At 36.7% G+C, this 26,368-nt stretch overlaps 7 protein-coding genes across 9 annotated transcripts; 3 read left to right on the top strand and 4 right to left on the bottom strand.

The window, feature by feature from the left end:
• The first annotated feature begins 467 nt into the window (after positions 1–467).
• On the top strand, positions 468–4,309 carry LOC105277828 (nuclear pore complex protein Nup54). The gene is made up of 5 exons (XM_011336487.3): positions 468–689; positions 2,245–2,763; positions 2,852–3,759; positions 3,831–4,058; positions 4,141–4,309. Exons 1-5 carry the CDS (start codon positions 590–592, stop codon positions 4,261–4,263), a joined length of 1,878 nt encoding a protein of 625 aa, XP_011334789.1. The 5' UTR covers positions 468–589; the 3' UTR covers positions 4,264–4,309.
• Positions 698–1,386, bottom strand: LOC113562329. Its single transcript, XM_026971505.1, has one exon. The coding sequence runs from the start codon at positions 1,288–1,290 to the stop codon at positions 901–903; it is 390 nt and encodes a 129-aa protein (XP_026827306.1). The 5' UTR covers positions 1,291–1,386; the 3' UTR covers positions 698–900.
• Positions 4,310–4,710: 401 nt separating the features above from the next.
• On the bottom strand, positions 4,711–9,362 carry LOC105277829 (SWI/SNF-related matrix-associated actin-dependent regulator of chromatin subfamily A containing DEAD/H box 1 homolog). The gene is made up of 12 exons (XM_011336488.2): positions 8,821–9,362; positions 8,293–8,471; positions 7,859–8,049; positions 7,549–7,777; positions 7,076–7,409; positions 6,727–7,004; positions 6,504–6,641; positions 6,099–6,422; positions 5,735–6,036; positions 5,439–5,651; positions 5,202–5,308; positions 4,711–5,134 (listed from the first exon to the last, which is right to left on the bottom strand). The coding sequence occupies exons 1-12, from the start codon at positions 8,915–8,917 to the stop codon at positions 4,986–4,988; spliced, it is 2,541 nt and encodes an 846-aa protein (XP_011334790.1). The 5' UTR covers positions 8,918–9,362; the 3' UTR covers positions 4,711–4,985.
• A 104-nt stretch (positions 9,363–9,466) lies between these two features.
• Positions 9,467–13,826, top strand: LOC105277831 (lysophospholipase D GDPD1). Of its 2 annotated transcripts, XM_011336489.3 has the most exons (7): positions 9,467–9,725; positions 9,864–9,906; positions 10,194–10,375; positions 10,452–10,672; positions 10,914–11,047; positions 11,155–11,272; positions 11,353–13,826. In XM_011336489.3, the coding sequence occupies exons 1-7, from the start codon at positions 9,602–9,604 to the stop codon at positions 11,476–11,478; spliced, it is 948 nt and encodes a 315-aa protein (XP_011334791.1). In that variant the 5' UTR covers positions 9,467–9,601; the 3' UTR covers positions 11,479–13,826. The 2 variants fall into 2 exon arrangements, with proteins under 2 accessions (XP_011334791.1, XP_011334792.1); XM_011336490.2 differs by lacking the exon at positions 9,864–9,906 and having other exon boundaries at positions 9,610–9,725.
• Positions 13,827–15,445: 1,619 nt separating this feature from the next.
• LOC105277833 (protein mago nashi homolog) lies at positions 15,446–16,308 on the bottom strand. Of its 2 annotated transcripts, none has more exons than XM_011336493.3 (2): positions 16,149–16,308; positions 15,446–16,074 (listed from the first exon to the last, which is right to left on the bottom strand). In XM_011336493.3, the coding sequence occupies exon 2, from the start codon at positions 16,042–16,044 to the stop codon at positions 15,562–15,564; it is 483 nt and encodes a 160-aa protein (XP_011334795.1). In that variant the 5' UTR covers positions 16,045–16,074; positions 16,149–16,308; the 3' UTR covers positions 15,446–15,561. The 2 variants fall into 2 exon arrangements, with proteins under 2 accessions (XP_011334795.1, XP_011334796.1); XM_011336494.3 differs by having other exon boundaries at positions 16,146–16,303.
• A 2,732-nt stretch (positions 16,309–19,040) lies between these two features.
• LOC105277835 (synergin gamma) lies at positions 19,041–22,000 on the top strand. Its single transcript, XM_011336496.3, has 6 exons — positions 19,041–20,189; positions 20,301–20,685; positions 20,775–20,938; positions 21,039–21,180; positions 21,358–21,500; positions 21,661–22,000. Exons 1-6 carry the CDS (start codon positions 19,041–19,043, stop codon positions 21,880–21,882), a joined length of 2,205 nt encoding a protein of 734 aa, XP_011334798.1. The 3' UTR covers positions 21,883–22,000.
• Positions 22,001–22,085: 85 nt separating this feature from the next.
• LOC105277834 (transcription elongation factor SPT4-A) lies at positions 22,086–23,639 on the bottom strand. Its single transcript, XM_026968954.1, has 4 exons — positions 23,430–23,639; positions 23,190–23,296; positions 22,837–22,892; positions 22,086–22,409 (listed from the first exon to the last, which is right to left on the bottom strand). Exons 1-4 carry the CDS (start codon positions 23,496–23,498, stop codon positions 22,291–22,293), a joined length of 351 nt encoding a protein of 116 aa, XP_026824755.1. The 5' UTR covers positions 23,499–23,639; the 3' UTR covers positions 22,086–22,290.
• Positions 23,640–26,368: the final 2,729 nt, after the last annotated feature.

Raw genomic sequence — 26,368 nt, 5'->3', positions numbered from 1 at the left:
CCGGACATTGCTCCATGCGATTATTATTTGTTCCGGTGGATGCAACACGCTTTAGAGGATACACACTTTCATAACTTCGAAGAAGTGCGAAAATTCGTCGACGAATGGATCAACTGAAAAGAAGAGTGATTTTATCGTGGTGGAATCCATCTCTTGCCAGAAAGATGGGAAAAAGTTATAGAAAACGAAGGAAGATATTTTAATTAAGGTATTCATTCATTATCATATTTAAATACATGCGTTTTTGAGCAAAAAAACCCTCAAAATTAAATCACACCCCTAATAAAAAAATTCGTATATTCAATATACGAATTTGTACATTGCGGATATAAATTAAAGTGCATGGTGTAAATGGCGAATTTAAGCCTAGAGATTACAGCAAGAAGGATTCAAATTAACCGCGCGTGCGCGCGCGCTCGCTCGCGCATCGAAGCGTCGCGCAGATTTTCCGCGCCGAGTTTCCCGCCGGTGCTTGTTGCACGTGCGAAGCGAACGGCCATGTTGCGACTCGCGAATGTCATCGGTGCAACTGTACGTCGCGCGCGCGAGCGGTTCAGTTGACGTTTCACTCGCGAAGTAAAACTCCGAGATGTCGTTTGGCAGCGGCTTCGGGGCGTCCGCGTCAACGCCCGCACCCACGTTCGCTTTCGGCAGCACCCCGGCTTCCACGGCGACACCGGTTAAACCTGGTAAGCCATGTTACTCGAGATGAAAGCGTAAGTTTTCTCGCTCACGCGGAGCTTCCTTCGGCCGTTTACCTCACTCGCGGCGATGATTTTCTTTCCGTCAGACGTATCAGGAATGCTACAGTAATATTACTTTCGCATTCTAAGTGATTCGCGACAATTTCTGTTTGACATCTTTGAGGTTATCAATGACAGGATGTGACATTGGTTCTGTTCAATTTTGTGCGGAGCTACCGCTGGTTTTAGTGGTTGTGTCGGAAGCCTTGTCTAAACCCAGCAACGGCTGGTTCACGCCGCTGCATTCCGGACTACACTCCATGTCCCGTTTTACAAAGAAAGTATGCTTGCTCCTAGATCTCGCGATTACGCATGCTGTGATACAGCATATCAATAGTATGAAGAACAGCGCAGTTACTAAAATAAATAGCAGCATGGAATGTTCTGAACTATCGGAGTTGATAGTTCCAATTGATGCTAATGTAGTAGTATGACTATTATTAAGCATTGTGTGTAACTCGGTGCCATAAGCAGCACCTATGCGATTAGGTGTTGTATCTTCTAAATAATACATCTCGTTTGGGATTTTTCCAGGCGTTGTTATCATAATTTCTGCGGTTGCATCCTATAAAAGAATCATTAAATTAAATTATTACAAGGTTGAAGTATAACATGAATGTATAAACAGAGAAAATAGATCATTCATGTACCCCAATTGCCACATCTGTAGTACCAAGTTCATTTACAATTTGAGTGGAAAAATCATGTATTGATTTAATGGGACGGAGGACAATTTGAGTATCGGGAATAAAATTTGGTCTTAGTGAATCATGTGCCAATTGTGCATAGAAGTTAGCCTATTATAATGATTGCAAATGTAATAATTCTGTATGAAATATTGGTAAAATATTAGGAAGTAGGTCATATTTCTGAGCTTGTCTTTCTTATCTTATTGTTAAATATTACCTGTAGTTTATTCTGCTGACTTAAAACTGCCATTTTGCCACAATAATTTTGTTATTATATTCGTGCTATGTTAATATTGAAATCTCAATACATATATATCAAATAGTACAATTTATAAATGATTATGTATCTCCATATAATCTCTTCCAATATCTGAGATGATATTTACATACAAGTTATAATATTTAAAATTGTTTTCATAAAATAAGCTAGGAAAAATGTCATATTAGCAAACACTTTCTACATTGACATATTTTGCCTAACTTCATATAAATAAACAAAAAAATCGACTAGTTTGATACATTTAACAATAATCGATATTACTATGGTCATTTATTTAGCAATCTATTTATCTATTATTATACTACAACTTTTTTAAACTCAAAATAAACTTGAATATATGCAATAATTTCTATGTGTTATAATACCCATAATATTTATAATTGTGTTGTTCAGTTAATTAAATAAATAATCTGCAACTTTTGTACGATTCATGTAATTAATTTGTGGATACATGATAGAAAAATTTTGATAGTTATTTTTCTTTATCTTTATTAAAGATAAACATTAGCTTATTATAAATTTTGATTTAAAGTAGCGGGATTTGGGACACCCTCGTTTGGCTTTAGTACACCAACCACTTCAACGCCAAGTCTCTTTGGCACTCCGTCGACTCAAACCAGTGGGTTTGGCACTGGTACTGGATTCGGCACGCCAGCAGCTGCAGGATTCGGCAGCACGTCAACCACGGGTTTTGGTTCTGCGCCTACTTTTGGCACAGCATCGACCAGTGCGTTCGGTTCAGCACCAGCTTTTGGTAGCACTCCAGCTTCCTCTACAACCACTGGTTTCGGCACAACTTCGACTTTCGGCAGTACTCCCGCTTCCACTACTGGTTTCGGTGGATTTGGCACAGCAACGACAACTTCATCATTGAGTTTTGGTGGTTTTGGCGGATTCGGGACGAGTACCACTACATCTGCCCCCAGCTTGTTCGGTAGCTTTGGCAGTACGAATACCGCCTCGACAGGTTTTGGTACTTCCACAGGTTTCGGCGCGTTTGGAAGCAAGCCAGCTACCACTAGTACTACCGGATTTGGTGGGTTCGGATCAGGTAACACAAGATTCTTTACAGACTGATGTTTTTGATAGAATATTTTTCATTGTTTTTGATTAATATGTTATGTATTTATGCTATACAGGAACAGGATTCACTGGATTTGGTACTGCACTGACGCAGCCTCAACAGCAACAGCAGCAGCAGCAGCAGCAACAACAATCCACGAACACTATATCAGAAGCTCTTTACAATGCCGTATTTAATTGTCAATTATACAATGACGAACGAGATAATACTATCGCCAGATGGAATCTTCTTCAAGCGTTGTGGGGAGTGGGAAAAGCTTACTATTCTATAAACGCGCCACCCATAGATCTTACTCAGGAGAATTCGCTTTGTAGATTTAAAGCTATTGGATATAGTCGTATACCCGACGCTGACAACAATGACGGTTTAGTGGTGCTGTGCTTCAGTAAGAAAGAAAAAGACATGCAGGATGGAAAGCAACAGTTGATTGTATTTTTGAGTGGCCTCTTGGGAAACAAGTCCAATTTAACGGTGACCATTGACAATATCAAGTCCACGGGGGAGAGCAAGAGCCAAGTGACGGTATACGTGTCGGAAAAAGGAATTACCGGGTCTTACAGAAAAATTCCTGCCAACGAACTCGTCGCGTACTTGTCGCAAGCTATGCAGAAGCAGCAGCTAATACAGAACGGAGTCGAGGACGTATTTCCACTTGTAAAACTTGATCCGTCGCAGCTTAAAGAGTACCTGGACAATCCACCTTGCGCTATCGACGCCAGATTATGGAAGCAAGCGCAGTTGGATAATCCCAATCCAGAATTATATATTCCAGTCCCTATGATCGGCTTCCAGCAGGTCAAACACAGATTAAAGTGTCAGGAAGAGGAGACTGCTAGGCACAGAGCGTTCTTGGACATGGCAGCGGAAAAGATACAGGGCCTGCAGAGACAGCATACAGCCACGCAAGCCAGGCTCAAGGAACACAGACGTACGTTACTGGAGCTTCAACATCGAGTTCTGCAGGTAGCGTAGCGATCGATTATCGTTTGTTAATTGTAACCGTTGTCTGTTAACGGTGTAAATTCTATTTCAAGGTACTAGTTCGGCAGGAGATTACACGCAAAGTTGGATTATCCTTGCAACCAGAGGAAGAAGTGTTGACACGCAGATTTGAAGCGATGCACTCGCAGATCAGTGCGCCGACACAATACAAAGGTAGAATCAGCGAAATGCTTTCTCAGCTGAGGATGAGGCGGCATATAGACATCCAAAACCAAGAGAGGTATGCGATGGATCCCATAGCGCAGGATGATATTAAAGCGGTAAGAAGATGCTTTGCTTTGAATTTAATAACAGTATTTTTAAAAGCGGAAACACGTAATTTTTTTTCTGTTTTTGTTGTAGTATCTAAGTATGGAGCAACAAGGCATGGCACAACTTATCGCGACGATAAATACCGATCTAGAGAGTTTAAAAATCATTAAGGACGGTATGTCGGATCTTTTAGTGAGTCAAAGTATATCCTGAGAATTGTAATATGTAATAAAATATTTTCGCACACCTTTGATACACATTTACGGGTTAACGTGTTTCATTATGGAGTAATCATTGATGTATGGCCATCTCGGTTCGGCATGTTTCTCTTATTTTTCACAAAAAACCGTGCCATATATCTACTTCATTATGCGAATTCTACAAATCTTTTATACTCGCCATGCGAACGTTGTTATATTGATGAATGATCGAACTGTAAAGATATGATCATGCATTATACTCTCAATTTTATACTGAAATTTATAAAAATAATGTTTAATATCTACCTATACAACTCGTTGCATAGAGAATTTTTCACGTATAAGTATGTACCATCTTTTCTTTATTTTGTTTATGTTTTAGTAACAAACATATTTTTGTAAATAAGAATACGTGAGAGATATAACGCGTAACAGGATAAAACAAAATACACATTGCATAGATAAATAAAGAAATGATTTAATAGAGACATACAAATTCATAAAAGTTCGATTGTTCCTCATTGCCCATGATAAATAGAAATCTACAAATTGTGTGCTATATATTCCACCTAAGTTATTGAAAATTAAAGTCAGAAATTGACGTTGTAAAGTATGCTGTATTTTTGTTCTTCATATGTATTTACTTTAGCATTTTCAATATATAGGTGAAATTGGAATATATATAAAAAATTACTATTATTATAAATTACGAATTACAAATAAGAAATAAATTTCTTATTTGCAATTGTCATCACTTCCTCCTTTCTTTACATCAGATCCTTTACTACCGTTCTTCATTGGTAACAATGATTTATTGTGAGCATCTTGGCCTATAGTCATCTTCAATAACTTTAAGACAGATTTTTTATCTGCACTTTCATTTTCTGTGGACAGAATATATATATTTTGTTAGTTCTGCCACGGTTGTAGAATAAAATATTTTATATTTACCTTCATTCCCAGTGATCTGTTGTTCAAGATGTAACTTCTCTTGAGCTATTTCGTACATACCTTCCTCTATCGTGTGTTCACTTAATAGCCTAATTATAGTAACTGGTCTGTAAAAAAAATTCAGCATCTTTTTAATACGTTCCCTTTAACAGAATTAAATGATAAAAGGTTTACTGATACACGGTTCATCTTTCTTGATTGTACCTACAGATTTTGTAATAATATTTGTAGCAATACCTCTTTTGTCCCACTCGATGACATCGATCTTCCGCTTGTTTGTCATTGTACGGATTAAAATCTATATCGTGAATTATGACGGTATCTGCAGCAGTTAAATTGATTCCCAAACCTCCGGCTCTTGTAGATAGTAAAAATATAAATATACTCGGATCTTGCGTGTACTCGTTTATCAGAGTTTGCCTCTCGGTAACGGGTGTACTACCGTCCAGTCTAATTTGAATATTAAATTTATCACGATTAAACCGAAATGATATGCAGCCAATATATTATATAAAATCAGTTATATGGCAAACCTTAAAAATGTTTGTCCCCTGATGGACAAATATTCCTCGAGTATGTCTAATACCATGGTAAACTGGCTAAAAATGAGTACTCTGTGACCATCTTTTTTCATTTGTGGCAGTAGTCTGTCCAGTTCTCTCAATTTGCCGGCCTCGGGAATAAGCTCTTGGGGTAAGCCAAATCCAGCTATGCTTTTGTACACGCGCGTTAATTGATTTATTTGATAGTCGGACGTCCAGATTAAATCCTCGAAAACAAACTCCGGGTTCTTCTGTTTGTAACTTGATTCTTTTGCCAGTCTACTCGCGATAGCCTAATAATAAATCGAAATCAGAAAGTGGCCAAAGTAAAACAGGTTTTTATACGTGTACATACTTCAAGCTTTTTTTCATCGTAGTAATTACGTATGAGAAGGGGATGATTGGCAACTTTTCTTAACTGCATCATCATGCCAGTTCCATTCACGTCTGTAATTTCACTAGCCTCCACTGAGAATTGAGCGACCAATTTGTCATACATGTTCCGCTGTTTCTCGATTAATGCACATCGTAGTATCTCGTCTTTCTTATGGGGCAAGTCACGCAGAACTTCAGTTTTAAGTCGTCGAAGGACGAACGGTCGCATAATCTCTTTCGCATTCTTAACTTGCTCTCTCTCGAATAACGGCTGCTCTCCATCCTTTTTTTCATTTGAGATTTTCTGGAAATTATTTTCGTAATATATGGATAATGCCATAACGATTTTTAAGGCGCGATTAGTGCATAATGGTTAATTACTTACCGAGTTTTTGGAAAATAAACTCTTCAGGTCAGCTTGTTTACCAGCGAACAGTGAAGGCATTACAAATATTAACAAAGACATTAATTCCAATAAATTATTTTGTAAAGGTGTTCCAGTCAATAGAATTCGATGTTTTGCCTTTAAGAATAATTGAGACTTTGTTACAAGAGATATTTTTCTTATCGTTATACATGTATATGTGCGTGCATGTATAAGTACGTACATTAATCCTAACAAGATTTTCGTATCTCACGCTGCTCATATTTTTGAGCATGTGAGCTTCATCGAAAACTACGTAATTAATCGGCATAACGCGAAACAATTTACGCTCCTCCGGAGTGCTACAAATTAAGTTATACGTTGTTAACAAAACGTCGACATCATCGAGATCACCGTTCATCCGCCAGCTCATCCGCATCTCCTTCCGTTCGTCTTGAGAGCCGTAATACTGTACAACCTTCAAGCCGGGTGACCATCGTTCCAGCTCGTTCCACCAATTTTCTACATTGGATAAAAAGCGCAATAAGTACATTACGAAGGCCTACTCGGTAGGCTGAGATGCGTCACATTACCCATAGTCGAGCTAGGAACGACGATTAAATGAGGCCCGTCCTTTTCTTCAAGAAGACCAGCTTCCTTCAGATATGTTAAAAATGCTATCACTTGTACCGTTTTCCCTAGACCCATTTCGTCAGCGAGAATGCCGTTTACGTTTTGTGCATGCATAACAGCGAGCCAATTCAAGCCGACCATTTGATACGGGGCTAATGATAAATTCGACGACAATCCCTTCGGCTGTTTTGTTATTGCCGACGCACCAGCAGCCACGGCTTTCTCCATATTGGTGGACAAGCGCAAGCATTTCTTCATAAGAGTCTCTATTACGTGTCGCGTAGACAACAATATCTTTTTACAAATTAAATATACAAATTAGTTAATCAAAATTTGCCAAACAGTTTCGAATTCTATTGAAAATCAGTTAAAGTGCACGTAAAGAACATAATTTTTATTATCATTAATTGTATATGCAGTTTGCTGAATTTACCTGAGCTGCATTTAACAATTCTGTATCTAAGTATCTTGTACTTTGGAATTTATGCACTAAATCCCTCCAATCTTCAAATGGTCGTGCTTCTACGATAGCGTTAGCCTTCTTCTGAGAGCATTGGGACATGAGAAGCAATTCGGAAGGCAGAGCAGTCCGCATGAATTCTATAACTGCTTTTTTATCACCAGTGAGCTCATTAGATATCTCTATATCTGAGTCATCATCGCTGCAGAATATTTTTCTTGATTAGATAGAGATTATATATATTTATAAAATTATGAGTAAAACTGAATAAAATATTGTATACCTGTTAAATACTTTGTCTTTATAACTTCCTTCATCCGAATCGATATCTATATCTTCATCTACATTTAATTTTCTTCTTTTCTTTTTGCTTCCTTTTGAAGATTCCTTTAAACTTCTCTTTTTACTTTTTTTTAATCTTTCCTCTGCCTCATCAACATTCCAATTGGTATTATTAAGTACTTCTTGTACATACTAGAAAAATGTTTCATATTAAATTAAAATGTATAACAACATTCTGTATTAGAAATTATTTTACCATCATTTAATACAATCATTACATAACGCTGTTATCAATGTTTTCATCTTTTTACAATTTTATTTTATGTAAAAATTGCAAACAAAATTTTTTTGCCTATATTTAAATAGGAAAATTAATTGAATAAATTATTTAAGTCTAAAAAACAAGCTTTGCTGATGAAATTCAAATGCACTTACCAATGTGTCATTCTGCGGATACAGTGCTGTCAGGTACTTTAACTTCTGTTCATTACCTTTGGCATTACAATCCAAACTTGGCTTAGCTGGACTGCCAATATCACTGTCACTGTCCTCAATGCGATTCACAGGTTTACGGCGCACTTGTGTATCAGTACCCAGATTGCTATCATCATCCGCTAAAATAAATAAAAAATATATGTTTTCTTGGTGGCAAATAAATTCAGAGAACAATAAATAAATATGAATTAATTGAATGACACATTTTACAACGCTATGCTTTTTATAATGCACGAATGCAAATGTGATTAATGAACGTGTATTCGGTTAAATTAGTTTTATCATAATTAAACTCATTAACGTCTAGAAATTATTAAAATGAAATAAGCGCGTTCGTGCATGACATCGTTAGCGATATGAACGTTGCATGGCACCGTTAGCGATATCATCAAAAAAACAAAGGACATGTACAACACCGGCGGTCACGCGAATTGCAAAGTAACGGAAGATAATGCGCGAAATTCTTACACATGTTTATTGCCTTCAGCTGTTTTTTTTGAAAGCGAAATTGCCGCAGGAGGCTGGAACTGCTCACATCCGTTTTCGGCGAATTCGATTCGGACATCGCGTCAACCGAACCAGGGACGCTGGCAAAGATGCATTTTTGTGAAGTAACTTTTCGAGTCGTCTGCCAGGTGCATTCGGCTAGACGGCTACGAGCGCGTCGGACTACGGTAGAAGCACGCAGAATGTAGATCGGACCGAAGCACGTCCGACGGGATAATATTTATGCCCGATTTCCATAAGGAATCTTCCAGCAGTCGACTCATTCCGAGCTCATTTCGAATCAAATGACAATTCTACCGTAGGGATAAACATGAAAATCAAGATTACTGAAGGCGGAGCACATCCCGCGCGCGGGCTGAGGTTGTCAAGTGTAAAGGAACGTCAAATTTGACATATCGTGCCAACGGTATCACGTGCCAGATTTCATGCTGTACAGTTATTATGCACGATATAAAATATTATCTTCATTGTTTTTCCTGCTCTTTCCTGTTTCATCGAATTAACCTTCGCTCTCGATTGGTTAATCGCGAGCGAGGAAACCAACGCGCGTGCGCACAAGTCGCGCGCTCGCATGTACACATACTCGAGCGGAGCGACGTCTCGAGTGCGCATCGTTCGTGCACTTGTCACTTGTCCCGTCATCTGCTCTAGCCGCTTGTCGCGCCTGATTGTTTGACAGCGCGTCGATTGCGTCGGTATGTTTGACGGCGGATAAAATAGCGAGGCGGAAACGGGAGCGAAAATGTTGCTGTACACGCTGATCGGTGGCTACGTGCTGACTTCGATGATACTCTTCAAGTATCCGACTCTGCTGCACAAGAAGAAGAAAGTGAAGTTCCTGTGCCAGCACATTAGTCACCGGGGTGGTGAGTCGCGTCGTCCTGCTTTGTTTACCATTGAATTTCAAGCTGTCCTCGCGCGTGTGATAAGAGTGCGATAAGATGTGGCGGTCTTTTCCTTTTTCGATGCACTCTCATTACCTGGTCGTTTCTAAATCTTTTTAGGAGCAGGCGAGAGCTACGAAAACACGATGTACGCATTTAAACGGTTAGTCACAATGTTGCTCATTTATTCGTTCGAAACCGCGCCAGTATGTCTGTTTATGTGATTTCTTGTAAGAATGACTTGCAATTTCCGATTGTCATGTCAATCTTGATTACTATTCAACGTGATTTAATAAGAATGATGGAAGTATATGTAAGCTATTTACTTTGATATCTAAGATATCTGCTGTATTGTCAAATATTTTCTTTGCATAATTTGATAAAATAGACCTGTGTGCAATGTATAAGAACGATCATGCTATTGTGATATATTTGTACTTACAATTGCAGAGCAATTGCTGTTGGAACCCAAATGTTGGAGTTGGATTGTCACCTTACCAAAGACGGAGAAGTGATAGTTTCTCATGATCAGAATCTTTTGCGTAGCACTGGCGTGAATAAAAATATCTCTGAACTAAATTACAAGGATTTACCTCTCTTAAAGCAACGCTTACCGATAGACTTTGATCCAGGTATTGGTTATTTATTATTTTAAAAAAGAAATGATGCTTCTGTGAACAAAATTATTTAAGAATTATAGTTAAATAGATGTGGAATACGTGGGTTCTGCAAAAGAGGAGGATCGACGATTTGCACTGCTACAAGAGGTCTTTGAAGCGTTCCCCAACATCCCTGTTAATATCGATATTAAAATCAATGATGATCGACTTATAGCAAAAGTTTCTGACCTTATAAAACAATTCAATAGGGAAGAATATACAGTTTGGGGAAATTTTAGTGATGAGGTCACACAGAAATGTTATAAAATGGTACGTCAAAACATCCATGCTTATTAAACTTTTATAGAAATTAAGAGAAAGAACGAAAATAAAATATATATTAAAAAATTATTTCATGGAAAAATTATAATAATAAATTTTTCCAATTAAATATTCTTAGTAAAATTGTTGCATTATTCATAAAATAACACCTGTTTTCAAAATAAAAAGCTATGAGTATATGGATTGATTTTATATATACAAAAACTAACATTTATTTTTTATTTTACAGAATCCAAATGTCAACTTACTGTTTTCTATGCAACGTGTGACAATGTTGATTTTTCTTATGTATACTGGTTTATTGCCATTCGTACCACTAAAGGAAACGCATCTTGAGATATTCTTACCTTCAATCTACTTGCGGTAATGTAACTGAAATATTTTAATATTTTAATTTCCTCGTTTGTAATTGCAATGCAAATAATGATTTGTAATCATAATGCATAACTTTCTTTGTTTCCATTTTGTAGACGTAAAGGTGGTCCGAGTCCAACGTTTTTACCATTGGAAAAATTGGTAGTGCGTACAATCAATGTATTATTAATGAGACCGTGTTTATTCAACCATTTAAAGGCACGGGGCATACATGTAAGTACACTTCATTAATTACGATAGACACAATCATGCATTTATATATAAAACTTTAACACTGTTATCATATATCTCAGGTTTACTTTTGGGTTTTGAATAAAGATGACGAGTTCAAGAAGGCATTCGAATTAGGAGCGACTGGCGTAATGACGGATTATCCGACGAGATTAAAGTTATTTCTGAAGAATCATACAACGGAATGAAAATGCTTCACATTGGATGATACAAAGTATTGAGAGAAAATTATTCGCGGAGTTACATCTAAAGAGATATCTGCCATAATAAGCTAGAATGCGTATGAACTATACAGAAGAGAAGCAAAGTGGTATATTTTTTATAAGCAAAGCAGAACTACTTGCTTATGTTCTGTGTATAAATGCCAATTTGAAGAATATCGCCACAATTGCGAACAGCTCGTACAAATCAATCCATTAGAGAGAAATGCATGTACATGCATCACTAGATCATTGTATTATGTTGCCGTTACGTTAATGCGGGTATTAATTCAAAGTTAGTAAGAATTGCTGTTTTGGCTCTGGCCTCTTAATTACTCCATTTATTTATCAACTTGTTTTTCATTTTATTGATTGAAACGTGTATCTAATGAGATGTTTCATTTTCCATCGAGACATATCTAATTTAGAAATGTAAGAGATGATGTCGCGATTTCCATCATTAATTACTTTGCACAGTATATAGTTCCTTAAATGTTTCTATAATTAGTAACTCAGTCAGTAGAACGGATCATGCAATACATAGTATAATAATTTGATATTCATCTTTTATGCTATTTAATTTATGAAACCAATGGTCTCAGACTGCAACATTCGCATCGTAATATTCTTATTTTTGGGATACATGTCTCCTCTCCTATAAGCTGAAAGAACTGATAACGCGGTTTATTGTTTTGCCGTTTATTTATTCTTTATGATTATGTATTATTTCACACTTAGACCTATTGCGACAAAACAATTCGCACGTCTTAAAGTCTACGTGCATATCCCGATTTTCAGTACAAAATATCTCTTGATTAATATATCTCTCTGGGGCCAGTGTTAGCTTAGCCCGGTATTCAGTGGCTTCAAATAACACACAGTCTGATCTATGGTAAATTTGTTAAATAATTTTTCACATTTTCATAGTCCCATAAAGAGAATACAGTTTATGTAAGAGAAAAGATTTGAGCTACTACGCTGATCGTGATATGTCTAGTATATATGGGTGTGATAAGAAATTCCCTTTTCGTAAATGAATGTGATAAAAGTAGCGTCAGTCTCGGTAACGTCGAGAGACTAAAGATTGAAAATCCTCGTGAGACTAGTTCTTAATTAAATAAAAAAAATAAAATTTATGTGCACTTGCAACAATTATATCTGATGAGTATGACGTTAACAATATGTCTATGACATTTTGATTCGCATACAACATGATGCCAATATTAACTTTGTATAACTTAATAAGGCAAACATACTTCAGGGATCGTCGCTCTTCAATGTCGAAGAACCCGTCCCTGTAGAAGCATGTTGTACGTATTAAGTTACATCATGTATTTACATACAGGGCATTTTATAACTAATGTAACTTATATAATTGTCTATGAATAGCTATATGTTGGATATGCATACTTTTCTAATGTTTTAAATCTAGAAGAGCAGTATTAATATAAAGAAATATTACGTTAAAGTATTTACCTGCAGCTTGCACATTTTTAAAAAGTTTAATATAATAGCATCTTTTCTAATTTATTATATGTAATTTATAATTTTTTTATAAGAGATCTGTATGTGCCACAATATATCCGTATAATATACATATGCAAATGTGAACATGAAAATACCAAATATAGTTATGAAGGATATCAATGTTTACGGCTATAAGATAGAATGGAGAATATTGCGCACTATATGCTGTCTTATCAGACGGTCATAGAAAGCATGTGATATGTGTTATAATTGTTTAATATACTTGTAATGCTTATTTCTCAACAATTTGGTATTGAAGCATTTAATAACAAACGTATTAAACTTATAGATCTAACGTTCTCGTATTTTGTAACAAGTATTATTTAGACAAGTATTAATTTAGACTTAAAAAATCTACATAAATCTTTCATATTACAGAAAATCCATTATATTTTATTTAAACTCTTCATGTGATGAAAAAAGATAAAAAATTGTTACAAATGTTTGTTTTAAAGATTTTACAAATATATGCAAAATGTGTGAATATAGGCATCAGAAAGACAGGAATTATTCAACGTATCTTGTATATTTAAGTAAATTTTCTATTTAACTTTACAAATGTATTTCATACGCAGTGAGGGTTAAATAAATAATGTATCAAATTTTGTTAAAACAGTTTACTTCTATTAAATAATTGAAATTCTATAATGTATAATTAAAATATTGAAAATGTTTTACATGAATGTTAATATTATAGAAGAAATAAACACGCACTATGTACAAAATTCATGTACCTTTGTACTTAAAATGAACTTTGCATATTTGTATAAACGCAAAGTTTATACAATATATATGTTTCCATTCTATGATACATAAGAATAATTATTTTTTACCCATGTAAGATAATGTATGAATATTACATCGGAATGTGAAAAACATATACTTTTTTTATCTTTATATAGCATTATCAATTTTAAAACTTTTTAAAATATATATATATATATTTATTTCAGCTTTCGCCAAGAAAGGGACTTGGTTTACATCAAAACTTTTCAAAATATATTTTCATAAAGAAAACGAAAACTTTAATATGCCAATATATTTGCTACATTTGTTCATAACATATCTTCTGTATAAATTACATTTCCCATATTTTACTATTTTTGCTATTAATACTGATATATTATATTTCAAATTATATTTAAATGTACATTGGCAAAATGTATATGACATACATTAGAAGTTACTTTAGAAAAGATATCTTGATTATACTATACACATATTTGTGAAAATGAGTATTTTGCATATGAGAGCTTTATCCAGTTCCTAATAATAAGACAGTTTTCTTACTGTCAATAGGACACGATAAGAAATCTGTATAACTATACATAGTATCAAATAAATTTGTATAGGATTTAATAATCCTATACAATATATATATAGTATATCAAATGCATTGTCTAAAATCATCCTATCATAATATCAAAATATAATATAAAAATGTCAAAGTTTCAGTAATTATTTTATAAAATAATATCTAATTCATTACTTAAAAAATTTAATAGAGAGACAGTCAAATATCTTCAGTATAGATAGAGATTTTGGATGTTTTTCATATACTGAAACTAGGAAATTTGTAAACTATGACATTTGTCATACATATAACATATTATTTTGACGTATCTACTTCCGGTTGTTGTTCTTTGTATTCGCACTTGTGATATACAAAATTTTCTGATATTTCATCGCCGTTTACTGTTTTTACTTTGGTATATATAAACACTTTGCTTCGGCAATAACGGCAATATCTGTTTGAGGGATGTGCACGGTTGAAGTGCTTCCTTATTGAAACTTCGTTTCCAATGATATCGGCATTGCAGTCATTACAGCGAACATGTATTTGTCGAAACCTCTCATGGACGGAATCCGTGACGACACGATCTTCGTCATTCTGACGATGTGTCGCGTTCTCGTTGTTTAATGTATCCTGTTCGGCGGACATTGTTCACCTAAAATTAAAATTTGCTACATTAAGCCGAAACGTGCCCACAAAATCCAACATTTATAGGTTATTTGAGGAAATATTTGAAAATTTTATGAAAAAATGTAGTATTCCAAGTTTATCGCGCCACAAAGATATAACGTAACAAATCGAGTAGAGGTTAGGAACTGGCAGATTGTATACAAATCGCATCATTTTTCACTTTGTATAAAACATTGCTATCGTGTGCGTAACAATACATATGTTTATCCAATAATATCTTTATTGTAGTACCTTTAAATATCCATATAGCAGTGCTTCGTTCACCCGCTGATCACTTCAGAGGAATCGTACGAGCTACGATTGTCAGATCTCTCTCAGATGAGAGGTTAGATCAGATTACGGCATTACTACGACACTCCGCAATATAAAATAAAAGCAATCCTTTCTTATGAGTCATCATCAATACGCATAGGCAAAACAGCCAATTAAGAACAAACAAACACATACAAGTACAATTGTTCTATATTTTATTAGAATAGAGGTTACATCAACGTTTGGGTAATTGAATGTCAAAAAGTGTTACAATAGTGTTTTAGCGTGCGCCAATGAAGTGTCACACTTTATATGGGCTTGATCTTGAAATGCAGTCCTATTAACGAAAACACCAAGCACTTGAGATCCTGTACGAGATAGTAGAAGCATCGCAGCCCTTCCGGGTCGCGCGACTGATTGACGTCGAGGAGGGAGCCAGTCTTGGACGTCGTGAATGATATGTGCTCGTCGCCGATGACGATCTCCAGCTCTTGCCGGCCGACGCGGTCGGGTTGCGGCCACAGCGAGTCGTCCTCTTGCATGATCTCCGAGTCCTGAATGATGCGCTTCAACTCCTCCATCACGCACTGGTGCACGTACGCCTCTTTGCGGATCATCGTGTCGTTCTTGTAGTTGGAGTTGTTCGCGTAGCGCAGCTTGCCGTCAGGTCGGAACTCGAACTCGAGGAACTCGTGACCGAACTTGCCCTTGTGGCCGACGTAGTAGCGTATGTAAAAGTCCGTCGACATCCTTACGTTGCTCTTTGAGTACTCTTGGACAGGGTTGGGCATTTTGGCGCTGCGAGCACTTTTCTACATTTCCTACGTATAAAAACGTACACGGTTAGAACAGCGGCCATTTATGGTTAGGTTACACAAACAACAAAATATACCACCGATTCGAAATTGAACAACGCTGCGAAAATGTCGGAAGATTTGGAAAAGCCCCAGGTCCCGGAGAGGCCCGGCGTAAGACGAGAATTGAAAAAGGTAGATTTAATAAATTTGTCCGCGAATCGCGTTAGAAGCAGTTCAAACTCTCACGACAGGAAGGAATATACCAAATGCATATGGTGGCGCCACTTTACGTATTATCAGAGAGAAACCTGAGAGCGGCCACCAGCCTCCACGGGCACATTTCCTGCAGAGAGAATCTAGAAAGAGTGGAGCGGATCGTGTTCCCTTTTCTGATTGGTGCCGCCATTAACGGAGAAACTTCCGCATTTTTCTCCGTGGTGATTGAAATCTTTGCACGTTTCACACTTTCAGTGCGATGAGACAGTATTTTGGAAGCAAAACAATGGCTATGCATAATATTGAATAATATTCTTTCTATTTTTGTTACAAGACTGACTTGTATTACTTTTAATAATATGTAATGTGTTCAACACAGAAATGTGTAGAATGTGCAATACTCGTGATGTTAATGACACTTGGGAATTTTATGTTATGTTTATTTATTGCATATTCTGTTTTTATACTATTGTAGGAACATAAAACTTAGTTTATATTTTTGTTATTATAAACCGTACTTTTATACTTATCATTTTTGTTGTTAATATGAAATTGGCATTTTTTACATTTTCTTGGTTTTTTTGGTACTATCCCCAACACTTCCACACAAGTTATATAACATGTTATATTGACTATGTCTTCACTTATTATTATTATACATTCATCATATAGCATAGTGTTTCTTTTACATGTGTATTTTTGTCTTTTAGGTAAAACAGACAACTCGTATAGAATTATGGATGCATCAACTACAAACACAAGGATGTGATACTTAACAGATAATAAGCAACAGCAACATATTTATACTTTCTCACTTTACATTGCAGTTGCTACATAAACAAGTAAATGTATATTGCATTTATCTACCTGACTTCGCAATTATACTGAACAATAATGTAACTGGTATTTTGCGTTTGCTGGATCATTTGTATTTTGCACATTACAGTTTATTCATTCTTGTAATATATACATTTGTAATATATATATATATATGGATATACATATTTTTGTAATATATAGACATACATTTATTTATACTTTATTTCATATTATACACATTTATAAATTGTATATAAATAACACTTCATAAACGTCTGACAGTATAAACAGAGAGAAGCCTGAGAGCGGTCACGCTCGCGTTTTAACTGTAACGCCTCAAACGTGGACATTGAAGTGATTGAAGTGATTCTGTCTTTATTGCTCACTGAGTATTGAATAAAGATAGAATGACGCCGCGAGCGTTGGGAGCGTCAAGTGGAACGCATATGTCCACGTTTGAGGCGTTACAGTTAAAACGCGAGCGTAGACCGCTCTCAGGCTTCTCTCTGGTATAAATATGTGCAAAACAAACAATTTTTCTTTTCTTGCATCATTATCACCTGACCTTTGCCTATATCCATTCGTAACACACTGTAATAATATATTTTAACAAAGTATTATTGTGTGTGTGTGTGTGTGTGTGTGTGTGTGTATTCAAAGTTACTCCGTTAATGGCGGCTTCCGGCCGATCCGCTCCACTCTTACTAGATTCTCTCTGATTTCCTGACGTTTGATGCGCCGCCTGACAAAGTGGACGTGAACTAGGTCGTTACGCTCGGTAATGATACATGATTCGTGTCCAAACTATTCACAAGGAAGCTTTCCCATGTGAACTCTACTTTCGAACGAGTCATAGTGCGTTCGAAAGGGAAGGTAAAAATAGGGTTTGGGTGTATGTACGAGCCTTGGTTTCGGAGAAATTTACATCTAAAGCCTATTACACAATGCAAAGGAACAGGCAACAGGAACAGGGAATAACCAATCGCGTTACACGATTTGAGTACGGATGACCAAATCGAGCAACGCGATTGGCTGTTTCCTGTTCCTGTTGCCTGTTCCTTTGCATTAGGTCTGTTCTTTTTAGCTGCACTGCTGAACTAGTGCAATACGTTAAAGTGAGACAGTATATTTTTTCTCACTCTAACTTATTGCACCAGTTCAGCAGTGCAGCTAAAAAGAACAGACCTATTGTGTAAGGGCCCAGACACAATGAGAGGAATAAGGAACACAGAATAGAACATAAGGAATAAACAAAATTTCGACCAATGAAAAGTCATGCATGCGTGAACTGATGATGCATGCATGGTTTTCTATTGGTCGAAATTTTGTTTATTCCTTATGTTCTATTCTGTGTTCCTGAGCGGTTCGCTTGGTCGTTTATAATAGCGTCTTCACATGTGTTTAGTAATTGTTTAGTCATTCTAGTTATTTCATTATTTCGCAATAATCATTATTATTTATATATTGTTTTGTCTCTTTTTCGCCGATATTAAATACACAGACTCATTTTATTGCAAAGTACATAAAGTACAGCTAAAACGAACCCATCGAAGAATTCCGTGCGGCCTCCTTCATCGCGGCATCTCCATCTAGTAATTTTATAGCCATAGACAAGGTGACGTCATCAGTGGTCATCAGATCAGTCCAATCAGTCGACTGCGGTCGACGTAACGTCAGGTTGTAGACGTTCGTTTGTGTGTGCGTGTTCGTTGCATTCGTTGCACCGAGCATCAGCATGCAGTGAGACGATGACGTTCCTTGCTTATAATGAACGTTGATCGGTGTGCACGCGATCGGCATGTCACGCACAAGCCTCTCTTCGTGGTGCCAATGCTGATGTATGTATCGAGCTAGCAGCTTGAAAAATGAGCTCGTGCTGCTCGACGAGTTCACGTAGTGATCCGCACTGCATGTAGCGGTGAGATTCACGGTAAGAGACCCGGTACGAGCGAAGCATGAATAAGAACCACGCGAACAAAAGACTGAACCAGCTGCCGAGCTGGCTGTGGACCAACTCGACCACCCTGCCGCCGGTCTACAAGATGGTGTGGGAGGCGGTGCGGGAGGACCGGGTCAGGTCGAACGGCGTGCAAGCCGAGCTGCTTGTCGACACCAATAAAGTATTTCCACTGTTACTCACCAGCCAGCTTCCCACAGAGGTGCTTGGTCACATATGGAGCCTGGCTAACCAGAAATATTCCGGACAGCTGACCGAGCAAGAGCTGTACGTCGTGCTGGCTCTCGTGGCCGCCGCCCAAACGTCTTACACCTTTAACAACCTCGACATTCTGCACCTGCTGCCGTTTCCACCGACGCCGTACTTGAATATAGAATGCCTGATGAACCTGCAGCCCACCAGTGCGCAAACCAGCGTGCTGAAACTTCAGCATCACGACAATGATGAATCTGGTGCGGGCGTAGCGGAAACGAAACATGTTCCTGAGATTAAGGGGAAATCTCGAGCCAAGGCTCACATGAACGCACCATTTGACGCAAATGTATCCTTCTCAAATAATATTTTTGGGAAATCCTCCGGTTTCGACGTTAAGATCCAGGCTGCTGCATCCAGTAGTGCGCCTGGTAATGGCTTCAATTTGTTCAAGGACGCGAAGCAAATTTCACGTGTTCAGACTGAAGTTCCGTCCGCGTCTTTCGATGAGTCGTACGACGAGTTCACGGAGTTCCAAAGTGCGCCGATTCCCAGCGTTTCGGCTATACCGATGTGGGACACTAAGCAGGGTTCCGCGATCGGCAGCAGACTCGCTAATCACAATTTAGGAGTAAAGAAGACAGTCGACAAAGTTAAAAAAGCGACTACTGGCACGAAAACCTTGCACGTTAACACACAAATTCGCCCAGCTGTGGCCATGAATCTGTCGTATCAAGGCAAAGATCAGTCTCCAATAGAGTCGCCGTCAGAACTGTTTCCTAAATGCGCGATGAAGAGCCAATCTAAGACTGTAATACTCAAAGACACCGTGATCAGAAATAACGACACGCCTAAGGACTATAACGATGGCTTTAACAGTCTAGCAAACGTGACGGAGGTCACGCATCTCAGCAATGAAAAAGAGGTATTACCTAAACTGGAATTAACACCCAAGGTAAGTAACAAATGAATTTTGATCAGTCACATAGCGAGTACGTCTTTATACGCTTGTAAGTGTAACTTTAATATTAATTTATCATTTCTGTGCTGAATTCCATCTCTGTAGACTGTCACAGTAGACGCATCCAATTCTAATGTCCAACAAGATTTAATGAGCTTGCAACAAAACGAGGATAAGTACAGCGCACTGCGTGTATTAGTCCAGGAGACGTCCATCGTGAATGACGCGAATTTAGACTCAACTTTTAATAGTCAGTCAGCTGACGAATTCGGGGAGTTTATGTCTGCGGAACAGCCGTCTGCCAATCCCTCCGTGTCAGATGCTTTAGATACCGATAGCTTTAGTAATATATTTGCGGATTTCGAGTTTAAAACGCACACTAGTGTTGACAGTGGTAACTCGACAGATCTGAACTTTGTATCCGAAGTATCTGAATCCTTCAGTAATCTGAAACTTGACGATGGGATTGAAGGGCAATTGATAGAATCAGGTTAGTGATTTCAGCCACGCGAGCAGCAATTTCGTTTCTCCGCTTACGTCTCGTTTCGTTTCGTAAATCAAGTAGTTTGCTATTCTTAGGAAAGAGTGTTCAGAAAGAGGATGCCATTTCGATAAATAGCGTAGAGTTGATTAGTGGTCCATCCGAAGCACTGCCACGATCTGGATCTGTGCCTAGCTTAGATCTTAAATCGTTTTTACCTTCGAGTATAGATGAGGATCAAGTCGTAGAAGCTCCACAGCAGGTACATACGTGTTGAATTCGAACATTAATTAATTAATTAATTAATGTCAGAATACGGAGCAAATCTTCATCGCATGCATTATCGGATACTTCTATTGCAGACTATATATTGGGAATGGAAGCAATATATGGAAAGCTGTGTTTTGCTGTTACAAGTTGCGGCCAACATATTTACCAGTATCACGTCGGAATTAGTTTTGCAGGAAGTTCTAAGTTCAGCCCAGGGATATAACTTTCTTTGCCGTAGGTATTCTTTGAGTACCATATCTTATAGATACGATTATCGTTATAAAAAAAATAATTTTATTACATGTGCTCTCATAAGTATCTACATGCTAGCAAATCTTTATGCGTATATTGCTATATTACTTACTCAAGATGTGCCGAACGAGAATTATATAAATCATATTTTGTCATTAGAATTAGCTGAGGTCGCGGCTGTTTGCAGACGCGTTAATTTTTCTTATAAAGAGCTGGACATAAATATTATTGGATTTGATGATCTTTTAATGGACATTGATCGGATTTGGGCTGACATGGAACCCTTTTACGCTAACATACCAGTAAATATTGCCTATTAGAGATTATTAATATTTTATGCATTTAATATATACTATATGTATATATCTGATTATTATTAAAGATAGATATATTTAACATATCTATCTTTATGGAGACTGTATTAATGTAAAGTATAACCATATCAATTTATATTTATTTTAGATCGTCACCGAGCTACCGGCTTGGCCATTACATCAGGGAGAGTGCGTATCTTGTTCCCTATGCTTAACGGTTATTACAAGCGGTCGAGTTATTTACAATGATAATAACTATCATGTAACATGCGCAAATTTATGGCTCAATTGCGTAAACAATCAATTGCCGGTAATGAGATACTCTTTAATTTATCCTCAATCTAATATATGTCCAGGAAGTCATATTTAAATAGCAATTTTTGCGCATTTTCTTTGCGCATTGCAACGTTTTCAAATTTAGAAACTCAAATACGTTTTGCATGCAGATTTTATTAAAGTGACATCCAAGCATTAATACTAAAAAAAAAGTAATCTCGTCACATAAATGTGAAATTCCGACGCAATCTCAATCAATTTAATGAAGTCATATAAGAAAAACAAAATGCAAATTTAATATTTATAATAATTTATTAAACTTATTGAGAATTCTCAGTAATGACATACATACGATGATATATATAAAAATGGAGCGATGAAACTATGATAAACATGAAAATTAATGATAATTACATTTCAATTAGTTATCTAGTTATTATGCAATATAAAAAGAATTTATTATGTTATCTACGTATCACAGAAAATAAAAAAGTTTTAATGATTAACGTTGGCTCGTGTCGCGTGGCCTATACGCTATTCCTCTGCTCTTCATTTCTCTAATTACTCCAGCTGGTAATCTTCCAGATACCGATATGGCGTAAACTCCTTTGCAGAAACGATCTAAATGAAATAGAATCTCCATTAATATTGACCGTTAATGATTAGAATAAAAACGAAATTTTAACGCTAAGAAACAAGTGTGTACTAATTTGTTATTAATTAACGCTAAGGAAACAATGTGTACTAATTCGTTTTAATAAAGCTTAAAAATTCAGAAAATATATGTATGCATAAGTTCCTCTATAAACATGTATCAGCATTTGTACATGTAAGATTAATATACCTGTATAAATGTATTATATGCTTTCAAATGGAAATCACGGAAATAAATCTATTTATTACAGTACCTAAACATCGTAGAAATAATTTGAGATAAACACAATTTTAATATAAGGTAGATAAAATATTTGACACAAGTTCTAACTATACTAATTATTAATAAAAAAATGTGAATTAATGTTATCAGTAATAGGATAATGTAACTTACTTATTCTTTGCCATTTGCATACCCAACTATCCTCTGGACTCATTGCAGCAATCATTCTAAAGAGTTAAATACAAAGCAAATAATAGAGACAAAATCGTACTTTTTGTTTTTATTATAATAAAAATATCGAGCATTCTTAATATTCAATATTCACATAATGAAATACAGAAAATTAGTGTAAATATCGCTTTTTACAATAAACCTGCATAATTGCTACATACAAAATCTATTTCTAAAATTTTAATTGTTCGATATGAGAAAATTCTTGTTATATATTCTCTATATCTATGAAATTATTTATATACACTTTAAAAATTACTATTGAATAACTGTGTATTAATTAGATAAAGTACCCATCAAAGTTTGAACTTGTACAGTCAAAAACATTATCCTTGTTATTCTTCATGCGTAGAAACTCGTCACAGTTATCACAGCCATCAAATTCAAACTGATCGAAAGTCTATAAAACATTATAAATAAATAAAACATTATAAATAAATTATAAATATAATTATTTCTTAGAAACAGAAAAACTTTTACAAATTTACTCAAGATATTGGTTACATATAACGCAACACACATATTATATGTACCTTAATTAAAGAGCATACTAAACATGCTCTTAATCCACGCAAATCTTTCGGTACAGTCTCCATGGACATTACTATAATTCACGTTTAACACAAATTAAATAAGTTTATTATAAATTAAATTTACAATGAACACAGTAGAATTAAACTGGTCTACATCTACAACAGTCTACTACAGTACAGGTGAAATCGTGAAATGCCGCATGCAGTGTCGCCACATAGCAGATATGTTTTCAACTAATTGCGAGGTGAGAGTTTTGTGGCGATAAATATTGTCCAAATAACGGTTCGGGATTGGTCCGCGCCTGTTGTGACGTCGCAGCCGCTACAGTTTATGGAACAGCGTAGTGCCATCTATTTTTTTGTTTTTAATAATTCATTCAACGGCGGTAAAATTTTACTCAGGTTTTAGTCAACGATTTGTTGAATTTTATCGTTTTACGGAAATTACGAGTTAACATTGCGGGGCGAAAAATAACCGAGCGATTCGTTTCGTATCACATATTTATTTCAGAAATCTTTGGTACTCCCAAGACATTGAATTAGTTTAAAATAATATCGACGCTAACGTCACTTATTGGCAGCGACTCTGTATTTCGTTTACACGTGGATATTATCGTGTGTATTCGCGGCGATCGTTGGTCGCCGCATCAACATCGGCAGAATGTTATTAAAATCGTTAGTAAGGCTTCGTGCCAGGAAATTGTGTGTGAAATATGTGAGAATACAAGTACGCGAATGCAGTTCCTCATGCGGTGAGAAAGCTGATATCGGTGATTCATCATCATCATTTGCATCATCTAGCTGCATCATCGTCATCATTGAAAGGTATCGTTTGAAAATTTTACGCTTACTGCGAGATTTGATCCACGTGAGGCTACAAGAACCACCAGTGTCGCTACATATAAAAGAAGAAGCTACCCAGTAAGCAAAATGTGAGCAATCTGCCAGCAGATTGGCAACAGATTACTGCAGAAGTTGATAGCAAATTGGCATCCGTTATGTCCGCGTTAGGATAGTGATCTGTCAGCAGAGCCTGCTAACAGACTCTGACAGCAGATTGGCGGCAGAAACCGAGCAGGATCTGTTAACATTTGACGGCAGATTGACAGCAGAAACCGAACAGAATCTGCAGCTTTTGGCCATTCATATTTACGATATATTAAAGCCTGTGTTTACTTTTAACACACTATAAATTGGCATTTTATATTACCATGTGTTAAAAGAACGCATTTGTTTGTTTGTTAAATTAAAGTACATTTGGCTTGATGTGTCTTTCTGACAGTTCGTTGCATAATCTCTCTCTTATTGTTAATTTATTCTAATCTGAAGTCCGAATTTTGCTTTCGAACTTCAGATTGCTCGTGGCGTGCGTGAACTATTGGGTTGTTCGGAAAGTAATTTCGTTTTTCACAAAGAGATGTCGTTAGTCGCGTTCCTCGATACTTAACCTTACTCTAAGTGACAAATTCGTTTTATATTTTGACAACTGACATTTCAGACGTCATTTAGTATCTTATTGTGTTGCGATCTGTCAAGTAATTTTTGTTTGGCATCACATCAAACATGGAAAATCAAAGTGAGCATTTTCGTAATATTTTGCTTTTTTACTACCGAAAGGGTAAAAATGCAGTGCAAGCGAGAAGAAAATTGTGTGCCGTATACGGAGAAGATGTATTGAGTGAACGTCAGTGTCAGAATTGGTTTTCGAAATTTCGTACTGGAAATTTCGATTTGAAAGATGCACCACGTTCAGGTCGGCCAATTAAAGCTGATGACGAGAAAATAAAGGCTCTGGTGGATGCAAACCGTCGCATAACAACACGCGAAATTGCTGAAAAGTTAAATTTATCGAATTCGACCGTTTACGATCATTTGAAACGCTTTGGATTCGTTTCAAAGCTCGATATTTGGGTTCCACACAATTCAAAAGGAAATTGACTTGATTCGACGCATTACCATCTGCGATTCATTGTTGAAACGTGAAGAAAATGAACCATTTTTGAAGCGAATCATAACTAGAGATGAAAAATTGATTGTTTACAACAATGTTAAGCGAAAACGATCATGGTCCAGGCAAGATGAACCTGCTCAATCGACATCCAAGGCAGATATTCATCAAAAGAAGATGATGCTTTCTGTATGGTGGGATTGGAAGGGAATCGTATTTTTCGAGCTACTACCAAGCAACCAGACGATTGATTCGAAAGTGTATTGTCGTCAGTTGGATGAATTGGATGCTGCCATCAAGCAGAAGCGACCAGAATTGGCGAATAGGAAAGGTGTCGTATTCCATCACGACAATGCCAGACCACACACAAGTTTGGTCACTCGCCAGAAGCTTTTACAGCTTGGATGGGATGTGCTACCACACTCACCATACTCTCCTGATCTGGCACCATCCGATTACCATTTGTTCCGATCTCTACAAAATTCTTTGAACAATGTAAACTTCGATTCAAATGAAGGCGTCAAAAATCACTTGCTTCAATTTTTTATCAATAAGGAGAAGGACTTCTATGAACGTGGAATCTTAAAGTTGCCAGAAAGATGGCGAAAGGTAGTGGAACAAAATGGCCAATACATCACTGAATAAAATTTATTCTAAATATGAAAAAACCGCCTTTCATTTTTCCTTGAAAAAACGAAATAACTTTCCGAACAACCCAATACATGGACGTTGTCCATGGGAGCCTCTGTGCCGCAAGTGCAAAAATTTTTAGAAAAATTAATATTATCATGCCAAGGCGCGTATATTAACTTATATAACTGTTAGGCTAAATCTTAACATCGAGTAAGAACTCGACGTGTGCACCGCATAGCGGTGCGGAACGAAAACACATATTCATAGCCCTGTAAATTTGAATACTGTCAAAAGCTGCAGATCCTGTTCGGTTTCTGCTGCCAATCTGCCGTTAGATTCCGCGCGCGCAGATCTTGCT

This window comes from Ooceraea biroi, chromosome 1 (assembly GCF_003672135.1).
Source record: "Ooceraea biroi isolate clonal line C1 chromosome 1, Obir_v5.4, whole genome shotgun sequence".
Taxonomy (NCBI): domain Eukaryota; kingdom Metazoa; phylum Arthropoda; class Insecta; order Hymenoptera; family Formicidae; genus Ooceraea; species Ooceraea biroi.
This window is presented reverse-complemented; position numbering and strand designations above follow the sequence as displayed.

Excerpts from the sequence above, each read along its gene's own strand:
- LOC105277835 (XM_011336496.3), top strand. The coding sequence starts at position 19,041 with ATGAATAAGAACCACGCGAACAAAAGACTGAACCAGCTGCCGAGCTGG. Across the intron at positions 21,181-21,357 it reads GGGATATAACTTTCTTTGCC|AATTAGCTGAGGTCGCGGCT; the intron begins GTAGGTATTCTT and ends TTTTGTCATTAG. Across the intron at positions 21,501-21,660 it reads CCTTTTACGCTAACATACCA|ATCGTCACCGAGCTACCGGC; the intron begins GTAAATATTGCC and ends TATTTATTTTAG.
- LOC105277831 (XM_011336489.3), top strand. The coding sequence starts at position 9,602 with ATGTTGCTGTACACGCTGATCGGTGGCTACGTGCTGACTTCGATGATA. Across the intron at positions 9,907-10,193 it reads ACGATGTACGCATTTAAACG|AGCAATTGCTGTTGGAACCC; the intron begins GTTAGTCACAAT and ends TTACAATTGCAG. Across the intron at positions 10,376-10,451 it reads ACCGATAGACTTTGATCCAG|ATGTGGAATACGTGGGTTCT; the intron begins GTATTGGTTATT and ends ATAGTTAAATAG.
- LOC105277834 (XM_026968954.1), bottom strand. The coding sequence starts at position 23,498 with ATGTCCATGGAGACTGTACCGAAAGATTTGCGTGGATTAAGAGCATGT. Across the intron at positions 22,893-23,189 it reads ACAAGTTCAAACTTTGATGG|AATGATTGCTGCAATGAGTC; the intron begins GTACTTTATCTA and ends TTAACTCTTTAG. Across the intron at positions 22,410-22,836 it reads ATGCAAATGGCAAAGAATAA|ATCGTTTCTGCAAAGGAGTT; the intron begins GTAAGTTACATT and ends TATTTCATTTAG.
- LOC105277829 (XM_011336488.2), bottom strand. The coding sequence starts at position 8,917 with ATGTCCGAATCGAATTCGCCGAAAACGGATGTGAGCAGTTCCAGCCTC. Across the intron at positions 8,050-8,292 it reads ATCCGCAGAATGACACATTG|TATGTACAAGAAGTACTTAA; the intron begins GTAAGTGCATTT and ends ACATTTTTCTAG. Across the intron at positions 5,135-5,201 it reads ACAGATCACTGGGAATGAAG|AAAATGAAAGTGCAGATAAA; the intron begins GTAAATATAAAA and ends TTCTGTCCACAG.
- LOC105277833 (XM_011336493.3), bottom strand. The coding sequence starts at position 16,044 with ATGCCCAACCCTGTCCAAGAGTACTCAAAGAGCAACGTAAGGATGTCG.
- LOC113562329 (XM_026971505.1), bottom strand. The coding sequence starts at position 1,290 with ATGATAACAACGCCTGGAAAAATCCCAAACGAGATGTATTATTTAGAA.
- LOC105277828 (XM_011336487.3), top strand. The coding sequence starts at position 590 with ATGTCGTTTGGCAGCGGCTTCGGGGCGTCCGCGTCAACGCCCGCACCC. Across the intron at positions 2,764-2,851 it reads ATTTGGTGGGTTCGGATCAG|GAACAGGATTCACTGGATTT; the intron begins GTAACACAAGAT and ends TATGCTATACAG. Across the intron at positions 4,059-4,140 it reads CGCAGGATGATATTAAAGCG|TATCTAAGTATGGAGCAACA; the intron begins GTAAGAAGATGC and ends TTTTTGTTGTAG.